This window comes from Dermochelys coriacea, chromosome 1 (genome assembly GCF_009764565.3).
Source record: "Dermochelys coriacea isolate rDerCor1 chromosome 1, rDerCor1.pri.v4, whole genome shotgun sequence".
In the NCBI taxonomy this organism is placed as follows: domain Eukaryota; kingdom Metazoa; phylum Chordata; order Testudines; family Dermochelyidae; genus Dermochelys; species Dermochelys coriacea.
The window spans coordinates 197,210,152-197,225,346 of NC_050068.2; the positions used below are offsets into that span (position 1 = coordinate 197,210,152).

Sequence of the window (15,195 nt, forward strand, 5' to 3'; positions counted from 1 at the left end):
CTTTTGTAAAGGCCAGAACCAGAAGACCAATTCTAAATACCCCTGAATTAGGAATGGGGTTTGTGGTTCAATCCCATCTCAAACACACAATTTCTCTTCACATTCTCCATATGTTTATTGTATTGTATTAATCATGTAGATATTTTCAACCAATGTTGGTTGGCTTTCAGTTGGTCACAAGACAAAAAATGGCTTTTGCTGTTGACCTCTGAAGTGGGTCATGATTAGCCTAGACACTCACTGACATTGGTTGTGGACACTCAGCTGAAGAGGCAGGATAGCATGGTATCCAGCTCCCATAAGCATCTAACAAAAAGAGCTGATCACCTGCCACTGCGGAGACAAATAGGATGCCTCCACTGATGTCTTCTGCTGAAGGCACAAACTGGCTGGCTCTCCTCTTGACTTCTGCACATAAGGAGCTAAGTGGTTATCTTGGGCATCCTGAGTGGTCCTTTAGGAAGAGCAGATGCCCCAAACCTCTCCAGCCTTCAGAAAGAGTCAGCATGCAGACTCAATCTTGCCTGCTGAGGGGAACTGTTGTTCTATGCTCAAGTCCTTTATGCACATAAGGACTTTGGTGCATAACTAGGGTCCTACCAAATTCACGGCCATGAAAAATGTGTCATGGACTGTGAAATCTGGTCTTTTGTTGCTTTCAGATTTCACAGGGGAGACCAGCGTTTCTCAAATTGGGAGTCCTGAGGCAAAAGAGAGTTGCGGGGGGATGTCACAAGGTTATTTTAGAAGGGGTCACGGTATTGCCACCTTTAGTTCTGCACTGCCTTCAGAGCTGAGCAGCTGGAGAGCGGTGGCTCTTGGCCAGGCACCCAGATCTGAAGGCAGCTCCCCACCAGCAGCAGCACAGAAGTAAGGGTGGCAATACCATACCATGCCACCCTTACTTCTGTGCTGCTGCCTTCAGAGCTGGGCATCCAGAGAGTGGCGGCTGCTGACTGAGGGCCCAGCTTTGCAGGCAGCAGTGCAGAAGTAAGGGCCATACCATACCATGCCATCCTTACTTCTGTGCTGCTGCTGGCGGCGGCTCTGCCTTCAGTGCTGGGCTCCCGGCCAGCAGCCGCCACTCTCCAGCTGCCCAGCTCTGAAGGCAGCACCGCTACCAGCAGTAGCACAGAGGTAAGGGTAACAGTACCGCAACCTCCCCTGCAATAACCTTGCAAACACCTCCCCCCCCCCCGCATAGCACCTTTTTGGGTCAGGACTCCTACTGTTACAATACTATGGAATTTCAGATTTAAATAGTGTGCGCTGACTTTTGGATGCAGCTTCCTGCCAAGATACACTTGTATATATTATGACATAAGCAACACTTCATTTTGCATGAAGCTTTTGGAAAAATAAGTGGTGGTATTATCTCTATTGACTTTTTATAGCACTTTGTTCTTGGCTGCGGGGAGAGGGGAAGCAGTCAGGCTGACATCCTCTGTAACCTGTATGACTGTGTCCCCCCCATGTACATCATCTTTTGTACAGGAATAGGCTGTGCACTTCCTTTATCAACTTGGGTAGTCTAGGTTGAAGGTCTGTGGTGTAACAAGTATCCTGTATTTTAGTAAACAGTTCAGTGTTCTTGGCTCTATTTTACTCCAGGATCTCATAGCCTTTAAGGCCAGAAGGAACCATCATGATCATCTAGTCTGACCTCCTGCACATAGCAGGTCACAGAACCTCACCCACCCACTCCTGTAATAGACCCCTAATTTCTGGCTGAGTTACTCAAGTCCTCAAATCACGGTTTAAAGACTTCAAGGTACAGAGAAGAAAGATGAGGAAAGTGGGGAGCCTCTGCAGAGACAAGCAGAGAGGGAAGTATTCTGTGGCCCTGGACAGTGATGACTCCCTCTTGCTTCCCTGGGATTTGGATTTTCCCATCAGGCGAAGGCCTTGGACTGAGGTGACCCCAGGGGTGGGAGAAGAGAGGAAGAGGCCCAGGGAGGACAACCTTAAGTAGTCTTGGTGGCCAGGTTATTGGTAGCTAAAAGGGCCCCGGGTCAGAGCTTGGTGGGGGGGCTGTCCGGGGTTGTGGCTGTGACCACTAGGCCATTCTTCCCAACCAGACCCTGAGTGGAGACCATTACAGAGCTATTGGGATTATTTTCTTTCATATTAGAGAGCTGGGGACATGGGACACTTAATTATTCTTAAATCAAACAAGCAAAAAAAAAATCCAGAGAAAAATCTTAACTACTAATTTATTTTTAAAATGACATAAAAGACATCAATGGTATCACAGATGCACCATCATATGACAGATGTAAAGTGTTGCTTTGCCATTAACTGGAGGCCTTGTTCCAGCAAAGCACTTAAGTATGTGCATCTTATGACTTCAGAGGGTCTATTCATGTTTAAGTGCTTTGCTGGTTTGAAACCTATAAATACACAGAAGACCACTTTAGACCCTCTCAGAAGGGGAAAATCTGTGACATAACTGATTTATCATAAAGAAAAGAAAAAGAACCTATCTTGGGGTACACTCTTCATAAGAACTGTTTGCTTAAAAGGGCTTTCTTTAGTTCCAGTTCAGCTTGCGGGTGCCCCTAGGGCTATGCCTTTGGACCTTACTATTGCTGCCTGGGATCAAGTAGTTAACAGAACTAGATGGTCTGAAACTAGTTATTTCTGCCAAGGCACCATAGTGCAGCATTGCTCATCCTTCTTTTTAAACTTCTTTTGTGTGCTCCTTCCTGCCTCTCCATACATACATGATATATTTGTATATTTTGCTTAATGCTCAGCCACGCTGGTCCAGGTCTTCACTTGTGCAGGTAGGACAACAGAAATTACATTTTTGTCATGTATTCTTTTCTCAAGTTCACAATGGCCCAACAAATGCCTAAATTCTTCCCACTGAAGTCACAGGGTTGCATGAATATAACTAAGGGTAGAATTTGTCCCAGTGATTTCATGTTTGGGTGAACTTCAACATGTATTGATCCAATGATTGAAAAAGGATAAAGAAGAATTTGCATCTGTATTTACCATGAAGGGCAATATATATTTGATGGTCACTAAAGCATTGAGTCAATATATGTATTATGTACATTCTGAATGTCTTCATCAGAAGCATCTGGAAATATCTCCACTGTAGCCAGGAGTTTCTCAAGTACCCATTTTTATTAACATTTTAAGCTAGGAGTCCAGAAATAAGTATTGAGTACTGGCAAATCAATCAGGAAACACAAATTTGCATATGCAATGTGGTTGGTTAACATTGTTCCTAAAACCAGTGTTGTAGGCCTCTGATGTGGAAAACCACATTAGTTAACTGGGCAAAATCTATCCCTAGTGTTACTCCATTGATTTCAGTAGGGTCAAACCTGAGATATACTTGGACCCTGACTTGTGTTTTCAGCCAGTTGTGAGTGAAAATTGTGTGTGTAACAATACCATCTATTTCTTCTTATAATAATCAAATCTCTCTGCTTTTCAATATGCATGTCTGTGTCACGGGCACTTGAATTTAAAAATTTAGCATAAACTAGGTTGTTATTGCTGTAGAAGTTGCTCTTGACATTACAGAGGCTGTTTGGTCTTCATTTTATCAATTGTCCAGTCTTGGAAAGAGAGTTGTTCAGTTAGTGTTTAATGAGATTCAACTGGCTATATTTTAACAGAGAAAGGCCTTTTCTGCACTGGTGGAGCTGCATGAGAGCATGCACCTTGTGTAGATGTGCTGCTCCATTATAAACCATGGCTTGCACCAACCTGATTTCTAACCAAGGGGACAAAGGTCAGAGTTACAATTTGGGGAACTTGTGTAGTTGAAAATAGCAGGCTCTGTACCTAGATGTCATTAGAAAATTTCTGCCAGCAACCATTTTATAAATGAGAGCTACTGCCATCATCCCCATCTCCTGCCATCATCATGGCTGCTTCCAACATTCTTCCTGTTTTCTCCCCTCATGGTTGCTTCCCTGTGCCTGCAAACCAGGGACTTCCCTCTCTGACCATGTAGTCCCCTCTTCCACTCCCTGCCAACTGCTTTTTTCCTCTCAGCAGCAGTTGGCTCCATCTGTCCCCACGCTCCTTGGAGTTGAGAGGAGGTGGCAGCGAGAGCTGGAACAAGCTGCTGCGGAGAGGAAGAACAGGCCACTTTTATTTAGGTGCCTGTGTAAGCATTTAGAAGCCTAATTTTAGGCAATTGGAATTTTGGAAATGTTGGCCACGGAAAAATAAAAGTAAAGTTTATATTGTATCATTCTCTGCATTTTTCTGGTCTCCCTTGAGAAAAAAACCTTCAGAAACTGCAGCAAATTAGCTAAAAATGATCTTCCAGTAAATCATGGGGATTAAAGTAATCTTATTTCCCTGCTCTGCCACTGACTTGCCTTGTCACCATATGCAAGTCACTTTACCTCTGTGTTCCTGTTTCCTTTATGTAAAAGGAGGTTGATGTGAGGCTTAGTAAAGGGCTTAGAGCAGGGCTACTCAAACTTCATTGCACTGTGACCCACTTCTGACAACAAAAATTACTACATGAACCCACAAGGGGGAGCCCTGAAGCCTGAGCCTGCCTGAGCCCGGCTGCCACAGGTGGGGTGAGGAGCAAAGCTTGATCCCCACCACCCTGGGGGGGTGGGGTGGGCAAAGCTGAAGCCCAAGGTCTTCAGCCCTAGGCAGGGGGCCTGTAACCTGAACCCCACCACCCAGGGCTGAAGCCCTTGGGCTTTGGTCCCAGGCATTGGGGCTTTTGGGCTTTGGCCTCGGGCCCCAGCAAGTCTACTCTTGGGGGAATTCTGTGCCACTGCACGTGCACAGAGTTTGTCTCCCACAGATTTCATTGCTTCCCCGCAGAAAAGTGACTTTCTGATGGGGAACCAAAGGGAAGTCACAAGAGCGGCCATGCGACCCTCACCAGCAGTATGTTTCGGGTGCCCAGGGCAGCTGGCAGAGAGGTAAATCCCTGTGGAGCTGAGGGTGGGACTGGGGAAGACCCAGCTGGTGGCTCCGACCCTGCACTAGGCACAGCTGCTAGTCCCGGCTGGGCTGGGGAGGACGGGACTTCCTCTTCCCCTGCACAGCATTTGGAGCTGGGTCAGACCCACCCCCAGATTTCTCCCTCAGTTGCAGGAAGCTCTGCAAACTCTGTTCCCCACCCACTTCCTGCACCCATCACTCCTCAGCTGCAGGGGGAGGGAGCTACAGGGAGCTGCTCCCATATCCACCCAATCCCCGTGCATCCAGATCCCCTCAAACCCAGACCCTCCTGCTGAGCCTCGACCCCCTCCCCCGCACTCAAAAACCCCACCTGATGAGCCCAACTTCCCCTGCACCTGGACACCCCACTGAGCCCCAACCAGCTGCACCTGGATCCACACCCCACTGAGCCCCACTCCCCCAGCATCTGGACTCCCCACTGAGCCACACACACACCCAGACTCCTCTGCCAAGTTCTATCCCCACACACACAGACCCTCTCCCCCCGTTGAGTGCCAACCACCTTCACCTGGACTCCCCTGCAGAGTCCCATTACCATTGCACCTAGAACCCCACAACAAGTCCCTGTGTATCCAGATCCCCCACTGAGCCACCCGCACCCAGATTGCCCCACACAGAACCCTCTCAACCCACAACAGGATCCCCCCACACTAAGCCCTCCACACTTGGATCCTGCCTTGCTGAACCTGCCTGCCCACACCTGGTGCACCTGGCACTGAGGGGCAGGGCCCTGGGTTGTTCTGGGGCAAGCCCAGTCCTTGCGCTGTGTCAGGGTTGGGTATAGCCTCACTGCTGAGTCTGTGTCCTGGCACAGTGATCTGCCACCTCTGTGCAGCCAGTAGCCTGTGCTCCCCAATGCCACACTAGAGCCTCCAAATTTATTTGACAAATAAAATTTTCAGAATTTTAAAGTTTTGTGAGCAGAATTTTTATTTTTTTGGTGCAGAATGTCCTCAAGAGTACAAGTCTAAGCCAGCCCTGGCAACCCCATTAAAATGGGGTGTTGATCCACTTTGGGGTCCCGACCCACAGTTTGAGAACCGCTGGCTTAGAGCATCTTGAGTGGAAAGCATTATAGATGAGCAGAGTATTATTTTAAATCTATGCTGGCATGATTGTGCTTCAGTGGGGAATATACATCTTTTGTCTTTGCTTTCTATGAATTTTTGTGTACGAGTTTCACTGTCTTGAACATTTGTGGGAAGTGAATTTTTGGTTTGCACATTCCATATAATACTTTGGGAAAGTTAATTTCAAATTTGCTTTCTGTGAACATTGCATCAGAAATATGACACTTAGATGCTATAGTGACAGGTGCCTTAGAAAAAAACCTGACTGTGGTCTTGATCTAATGCCCTTTGAAGTCACTGGGAGTCAGAACCTGAATAGATTGGAAGTATTTGATCAGGAAACAAGATAGCTCTGATTTCAGATTTAGAATAGGAAGCAACTAAATAAACAAAATTGATTCAAATTTATTAATTACAATTAAGAAAGTCACAATTTGTTCATTGACATTGCATGAACAGAAAAAGGAGCAAAATTTGTTGACTAACTTATGTTATATAGTATTCTTTCAGCTCTAATCATCACTTACCTTATAGCCTTTGTTTGAATAGTTTTGGTATGCTAACAAGGTGCATCTTTCCAGATGTCAGAAATCTTGCCACTTATTTGCTTGAGATTCTAAAGGTATCAAAAAGAAGTCGCAAATTATCTGACCTTAAGTCCTTTAAAATCCATAGATTATGTAGACCTAGGTCTTTGTCCACGTTAAGAACAAGAGCATTCGGTCTTTAATCATTGCCTTTGTTACCTGCAGGGTATTTTTAGTAACACCTCTTCTGTACTACCAGGAAATGTTATCTCTAGTCTGGGCATCTGTCCAACTCTTCCTTATGTAAAGACCAGTCAAAATCAACAGATCCACAAATCACTGTACTTACTGCTCTCATCACCAGACTATACTACTTTCAACAAACTTCATCTCTTTGTTAGATCACTTTGTGGGCTGGTGTCCACAGCTCTGGGCTGCGCATTGATTTGACCCTTCAACATTTCACAATATTTCTATAATATGATTGATGATCATTTCAGTGATAATGTCTACTATATTTGTAGCTAGCAGGGATGGTTCTGCTGCCTGCTGCTGAAAACAGGTGACAGATACCAGGACTTCGAAGCAAATATAAACAGCTGTATCTCATGTCTGTAACCTGTACTTTTGAGGGTTTTTCTGAGATGCATTGGCTTACTGCTCAGGAAAATATTTTGAAGTCTAGTTTAATCAATATTTTCTGCTTTTCTAACCAGGAATTTTTTACGAAGTGCCATCCAAAGACAGCCTGGATGTTACTGAACAGGCATGAGAAACAATTATTTTGCCACTCCCCAAACTTAATGTTTTCTGGGCTAACATTATCACGACAACTGCATAGAGCTGGCCTAAGGATACTGGGAAGCTTTAGCAAGATAAGTCTTTGGGATAAACAGCAAACTCAACATACTCATTTTACATCATTGCGTGTGTGTTTGTGTGCACGCGCGCATGTATCTTTGGGTAATTCCAGTCTCCTGCTGCAGAGGTGAAGCCCAGCTGCTTGTGTTTTTTTAACATTAGCAACCTTTTCACATCAGTTTTATGTTTTTAAGGTTATCTTCTCCAGGAAAAGGATTAGACACATTAAAAATTAAAGGAAGAAAGCCAAGGATTTTTCACTTTCTAGTTCCTCCATTATTAGTGTGAGTGGACGCAGGGGATTCTCAGGACCCAAAGGTCAGCCGTGTTGGAACAAAGACATGTTTGATCTTGATAAAGTTCAGCATAGGGTATAGCTGCATAATTTGAAGCATTTTGTCAGGCTCCATTTTGTGTTTGTGTGTGTAGGAGCATTGTCAGTTTTCAGCATTGTCTCCAAAGTCACAGGACTATTCCCAGTTCAGTGGCAGCAGATGGCCCAGCCACGGAAATGGTATTAAATAGAACAAATGGGAAATGGTGTTCCAGGCAGGCTGCTGCAAAGAAGACCAATTCTTTTTCAAGTACTTGAGCCCCACTAGTGTTCTGATTCCCCTAAATATAGAGAGTATATTATAGTTCTGATTTTTAAAAAAACCTTATCAGAACTCAGTGTTTTTCTTGTCAAATGTTTGAAAGATGGATGAACAATGAAGAGGGTTGGCACAGAGAAAAATCACAGGTTTTACAATTGTCCATTATGACCTCAAGTTAGCAAAATACTTCAATATACCATATTTAGCATAAACTTAAAGGATGTGAGGAGTCTTAATGACTTCACTGGGACTACTCATGTTCTTAAGAACCTTGCTGAATAAGGGCCTATATGGAGTCATGACTTAGTGTAGAGTCCCTGCCATTCTTTGAGGAGTGATCTAAGGTCCGATTTTTTTGTTTTATTTGGGCAAAACACCCACTGACTTCAGGGGAAATTTTGGAGTAAAGACTGCAGGATAAAGCCCCAAGTAAGTCATAGAATCTTTGGGATTAAAACCAATATAGGGAGGAAAGGATGTTCTCAAAATAAACATTAAAATGCATTAAAATTCACAATTTTGAACTTTAGCATGTTCTTGTTGAAGGGAATTTTCTTGATTGAAAATTGTAAACAGCAAGACAATCAAGAAAAAATGTCTCTGGTACCATCTTATGTCTTAGAAGCATATCAGGATGAACTCTTCCTGCTGCAATGTTCATTTTATGGTACAGATATTACAACCGATGAAATAAGATTTTTCCCTTCAGTTGAAAGAAATATTTCAATCCAATAAACTCATTTTCCACTCATTTTCCTAAACTGATCACTGAATTAGAAGGTGTCTTCAGAGCTTATAGCCCAATCTTAAAGATTTGCTGTGTTTATCCAAAAAAGTACCTTCCTGCAAATCAAGTATTGTCGTATTCACTAAGGGGCTGGTCCTGTGAGGCGCTAAGCATACCCTAAACTCTCATTAGCTTCAGTACAGATTCAGCAGCTTGCAGGGTTGGACCTAAAATCGCTCAGGCTTACAACCAGAGCCAAGCAAAACTTGCTGGTTCCCTTTCACATTGAGAAATTTTCATCTCATTTTGTTTGGGGTGGTTTTGTTTTTCATGTTTGGCCAAAGTTTTGGGTTTGAACCCCCCTAGTAATTTGAATATGAAACTCAGCTGAAGCTGCTGAATTTGACATAATTTTGACCGCAAACCACTGGGACAGAAGACATATGAACAACTTCCTTTTCGTTCCATGATTTTAATCCAGTTCTGATCTTTATTATAAACTTCAGTGTGTTTTAAATGGTCTTTCCAGCAGAATTCCTTTGTTTTTGGCTGATTTGTATAAGTTATCTGTTCATTAAATAAACCAAACCCTCACCCCTCCCTTCGCCCCCCGGTCCCTTACTGCAATGGATTACCTAAAGTTTGTTCTTTTGCCAGTCTTGGGTAGAAAGGATGTATGAAATAGAGCAAAACTGGAGAGGTGCTGAGTGCCTTGTACTTGTTCCCATTGACTTTAGTGGGAGTGGCTAGTGCTCAGCACCTCTTGGGTTTTGGCCTCTCTTTGGGCTCTAACGTCTATACCAGAAAGGTTTTGAGTACCCTCAAATCCCCCTGACATCTATGGTGCATTCTTCGCCTTGCAAGCTGAGACCTTAGATTCTAAGATCTGTGGGCATGGATTACATCTTCATTTTTGTACTTTACAGCACTCAACATACAGTAAATGTGCAACGTTATTTCAATCATCTGTTTATTTCCTCAGCAGTGGTAGAAAAGAGAAGTCTGACACCTTTTCCCGAGCCTCACTATGTTAGCCTCCTTGTGAGAGGCATTTTTTTAAATCTGCAGCTCCTCACAGGCTGTCGCTGGTGTCTTCACATTGTCTCTGTGTGCTGTTCTCATTTGTTTCTCCTGCAAAGACATTAAAAGGCTAGATGCAATCAATTTTGTAAATCAAGTCAGTTGGAATTAAGGGAATTTAGCTTCTCTCTGGAGGCACTTTGCATCTTGCAGGATCAGGTTCAAAGTCTGAATAACATCAGACTTGATTTTCAGGACTCCTAAGGACCCATAGCTCCATTTCAAATCAATGGAACTTCGGGTGTTCTGCTCTTTTGAAAGTTAGAACAGTTGTATTCTGGTCAGGCAATATTGCTGAGGCTGCAACTCAACATCATCACTGTATGAGCACAGTTTGACTCCTGCAACCAAAACTGACTGTAGTGAGGTTGCGCGGGTGCAACTGAGGCCAGAATTTGATTTCTGATATATTTATTCACTCATCTCCAGCTAAATCCAGCTTTAAAGTCAATGGGTACGTCTGCACTGCAGTTGGGAGGTGTGATTCCCAGTGCAGGTAGACAGACTTGAACTAGCTCTGCTTGAGCTAGCACGTTAAAAATAGACATGTGGGTGGCAGCTCAGACTAGCTGCCTAATTCCAAGCCTTCCTGACCTCCAGTTTGGGTGGCTAGTCTAAGCTACCATCTATGCCACAATATTTTCACTGCTGTCTTTAGCATGCTAGCTGGAGTGCTGGCACTCACCCCTCCCAGCTGCAGTGTAAACATACCCAAGAAGACTGAGTAAGGCAAGGAGGACTGGCCCATAACAAAAGCAAGGTTTGTGTTGCTAAGCTTTCTAAGATGATGTGTGATAGCTGTTGTGCAGATGCAAGTGACTCATTACCAAATTGCTGCTGATAATTAAAATGTAAAATCTGTTTTTTATGAGGTTGTCAGCAAAGTAATACTTGGAGAATTTATTCTGAAAATGTGCCTTTTGATTTGGTAATAGATACTCAGGTAAAACTGGGTGATAGAACCTTAACTAGATTTTTAAAAAAAACCCTCTCACATTCTTACCCTTAATTTCATATTTTTATTCCAGTTTCTGTTTTTGTTTTTCAGCTCTGGAATTCCAACACCTTCTCCAGCTGCTGATGCTACCACATTAAGAGGTCTTGTTGTCATCTGCTTATATTTAGCTCTATCCATCTAAGTTATTGTATAAACTGATGTTTTAAATGTATTGCAACATTCACCTTGGGGAGCTTGATGGCTTGGGATTGGTAATTAGACATGAATCCTTTAACCTCTAGGTCACTGCTGATCCTGATAGAGTCCTGTAGATGCTACTATAATACAAATAATGATGCTGTCAATGCCCAATGCGCAATTGCATGCATCTTGGAAGATCCCAATTTTAAAATTGGCTTGGGACGCTTTTTAATATTTGTGATTTTATACTTTTAAATGCATCACATCCTTGTTAGGCCGATCAAATTTTTGTGTAGTCCTGAATAATATATTTGATTTATTTTTTCTGTACCCCATCAAATGATTCATCTGCTTTGTTCTTCTCAGGATGGTGGGAGCAGGAAGAATTGCAAACATATTTTAGTGTGTTGAACTGTCTAGCAGGAAGTGTGCACAGGTGTTTGTATATTTTTTTAAAAAGTTTCTTCTCATTCTCAGATGCAGCTGCCAATGTCCCATCTCCTCATGAGGTCTCCATTGAGAGTCCATCAGATTATACCTTCAACAAGAATGAAGACTCAGATGCTAGCGTAAGCAGTTCTTCATTTGCCCTTCGTAACTGCTATTACCTTGGTTTGCATTGCTTTCTAATTCAGCCTGTCTCTCTTTCACCTCTTTTTTCTGATCCGGCCACAGGATTTCTAATAGTTTCAAACAAAAGATAGTAATTACTGAGGGTCGGCAGGATTTAAGAAATTTACTGGCGGGACTTGATAAAGCAGTGCCTTGAGGAGGGTAATGTCTGAACTAATGGGATGAATTACGTAAAGTGTTTAGTTAGTTCACTGCAGAAAGAGATTCTCCCAGTCACACAGGGTACATAGTGAAACTTCCACACAATGCTAAACATGGACTCAACCCAGAAGTCAATGTGTGTTTTGCTAGTACTGCAGGACTGGACACTGGGTGAGATTTTCAAAAGCACCTGTGTGACTAAGGAGCACAATTCCTATTGGAAGACAATGTGACTTGTGCTCCAGAGTCATTCTGGTACTTTTGAAAATCCTACTCCCTATCTAATAGATGGATTTCATTGAGATGGTAGTATTTATAAGCATTCATCACCTTGGTATCTATCTAAGGCAAAACTCTCCAAACTTGAATACCTAAAGTTAGATACCCAAATTCCTTTTTAAGCACCCAATGTAAAAGTGAACTGGCTTTCAGAGATGCTGAACACCTACAACTCCCAATGAAGTCACTCAGAGCTGTGGTTGCCTCAGATCTTCTGGAAAACAGGCCACTGTTAATTAGGTGCCTAAAAATGGATTAGGGCCAAACTTTAGGCACCTACTTCTGAAATTGTTGGCTTGCATGACTAGAGAAGAAAATTGTGCAAATCTGTGAGGTGAAATTGCCTGTTTTGGGTTTTGTTATAAGCTTCAAACTCTCATTAGATTAACTGAAAGGTTCCTGAAACTGGGCTAATTTATGGTACTGGGCTAAAATCATGCAAAGCTCAGTAGTTTAGCATGATTGTGATCCAAACCAGGCCAAACTCTATAGCTTCTCTTGGAGTTTTCAGGTTTGTTTGAATATGAAACTCTCTGAACTACCAAGAACAAACACTGAATATGAAGTTTACGTGACCCCTTGTAACCTGGTTCCCCTGAGTTTATCATGGCTGTAGTTCTAAATCACTGACTGACAGTGCCTCTGGTTTGGTCCCACCTAAACCATTGTTCTTTTTATAAAAGAATTGCATGGATTGTGTTAGAAGTGTAGCTGAGCAGAGATGGGGACTACTCAGTAATTCAGAGGGCAATGTAAAATTAGATTACTGCTGCTACAGTGCTTTCTCTTTTTATAAAGTAACACTACAGTGCAAACTGTATTGTAAATTACAAGAACAAAAGCCAACATTCCTCATCTTATGTATTCACACGCCACCTTTACTTTTATTTTTGGGTGACTGGTCAGCAGTTCACACCACACAGAAACACAAACAATCAGGTAGTAATAGTCGTCCACTACATGTAAATTTGCCTTCGGATGCCAGCTAGTTTTAGGTTTATTGCCAATGAGCCTGACCACTGATGGTTACCCAGTGATACAAGAACCTTTCTTACCAGGATAAGTCCAAGATCAGACTTCAGAACTCTGAGCCTCAGGGGAATGGAAATCCTCGAAATCCTCTCCTAAAGGTGTGAACACTGATATCTGCAAAATTGAGATGGGGGAGGACACTGTAGAGCACTAAGGAGCCACAAACCCCAAGACAGTTTACAAGATCTTTTTTTTTTTCTTTAACCATCAGCAGCCTGTGAATGGGGGGTTTGAAGGGAGAGAATTACATTTAAAAATAATTACAAGCTCTAAACAGTATAGAAGGCTCTTGCTGATGGCAGTGAAGCTTTTGGAGAAGGAGGTGTGATAGGGGAAGGTTTCCGTCCCTCGTGTCAGATACAGCAAAGGCTGCTCTTTAGTTTAAACAAAATCTCTCTTTTTTTTTTATTATTATTTTAATCTGCCTGGGGAAAAATTATTTAAGTAACAGGAAAAAGATCTTCAAGTTATACAAACCTAAAAAAAGTAATCTTAGAGGTTTGTAAATAAAAAATAAAAACGCCTCCAAATCAACTGGATTCCGCCCCCCTCTCACCCCCCAGTCATTAACACTTAGTTTAGGGCAATATTCTCCATTCTGTTTCTGTCAGCAGAGGGGAGCCAAGGCAGGCTAATGCAATCTTAGAATGCATCAGGTGAGGTATTTCCAGTAGAGACAGGGAAGTGTTAGTACCATTATTCACAACATTGGTGAGACCTCATCTGGGTGCAGTTCTGTTCTCCTGGGTGTAAGAAAGATGAATTGAAGCTGGAACAGGTGCAGAGAAGGGCTATGAGGATGAGCAGAGGAATGGAAAACCTTCCTGAGGAGCGGAGACTCGAAGAGCTTGACTGGTTTAGCCTAACCAAATGAAGGTTGAGGGGAGATATGACTGCTCTCTAGAAATACATCAGAGGGATAAATACTGTGGAGGGAGAGGAGTTATTTAAGTTAAGCACCAACATGGACACAGGAACAAATGGATAGCAACTGGTCATCAGCAAGTTTTGACTTGAAATTAGAGGAAGGTTTCTAACCATCTGAGGAGTGAAGTTCTGGAACAGCCTTCCCAGGAGAGCACTAGGGGCAAAAAACCTAACTGGCTTCAAGACTGAGCTTAATAAGCTTATGGAGGGGGTGGTATGATGAGACTGCCTACAATGGTATATCACTGATCTGTGACTGCTAGCAGCAAAGATCCCCAACGGCTGGTAATGGGACACCTGATGGGGAGGGCTCTGAGTTACTATAGAGAATTCTTTCCCAGGTGTCTGGTTGGCTGGATCTTTCCCACATGCCCACGTCTAACTGATCCCCATATTTGGGGCTGATAAGGAATTTTCCCTGGGTCAAATTGGCAAAGACCCTGGGGGAGTGAGAGGGGAGTTTAATCTTCCGCAGCCTGCAACATGGGTCACTTGCAGGTTTAAATTAGAATAACCTGTGCATTCTCTGTAACTTGATATCTTAAACTATGATTTGAGGACTTCAATAACTGAGCCAGAGGGTAGGGGGTTTGTTACAGGAGTGGGTGGGTGAAGTCTTGTGGCCTACAATGGATGATCATGATGGTCCCTTCTGGCCTTAAAGTCGAAGTTGACTGTGGCTGGGGTGCATGAAGGGAGGAAGCACTGATTCTGTGGCATGTTCCCCCTGGGGCCCTGTGGGAAGCCTGACATTAGAACAACAACAGATTGCAGGCTGGGGCTGATAGGTAGGGTCACAGTGAGGCAGAGCTAAGAAGCAACTGTTCTTCATGGCACACTGCCCTGCTGACCCTGCATATTTTAGTTGAAGTTTGATTGGCTATTGCTTGCTTCCTGAGGCATCAGCCATTGGCACCAGGGTTGCTTCAAAAATTACAATGCAGCTCTCCAGATCAAAGGGGATACAACTGGGTAGTTCTGCAGAGGCCTCTGCAGATCACCCAATATCCATGCATATCTCATGAGATCCTTTGGTTACAGAAGCTGAATCCCATCCTATTTCACTGAGGGAAAAGGGGAAATACTTGCCCCCAAAATGACACAATAAACAAATAGGAAACTTGTGTGTTTCCTGCCCTCTGCATGGATAAAACCCACAAAGTGTAGAATGGCCCAAGGATTGAGCTTCATATAAAAAATAACGCAAGAGCAAATCATACAGATC

At 43.3% G+C, this 15,195-nt stretch overlaps 1 protein-coding gene across 2 annotated transcripts in view; it reads left to right on the forward strand.

Moving 5' to 3' along the window:
- Positions 1-15,195, forward strand: part of IMPG2 (interphotoreceptor matrix proteoglycan 2) — a 99,549-nt gene that overhangs the window by 54,740 nt on the left and 29,614 nt on the right. For both annotated transcript variants that reach the window (XM_038387518.2, XM_043511150.1), the window contains 2 exons: positions 10,869-10,918; positions 11,436-11,527. In XM_038387518.2, coding sequence (XP_038243446.1) covers positions 10,869-10,918; positions 11,436-11,527 — 142 coding nt within the window. The remainder of the gene's footprint in view (positions 1-10,868; positions 10,919-11,435; positions 11,528-15,195) is intronic.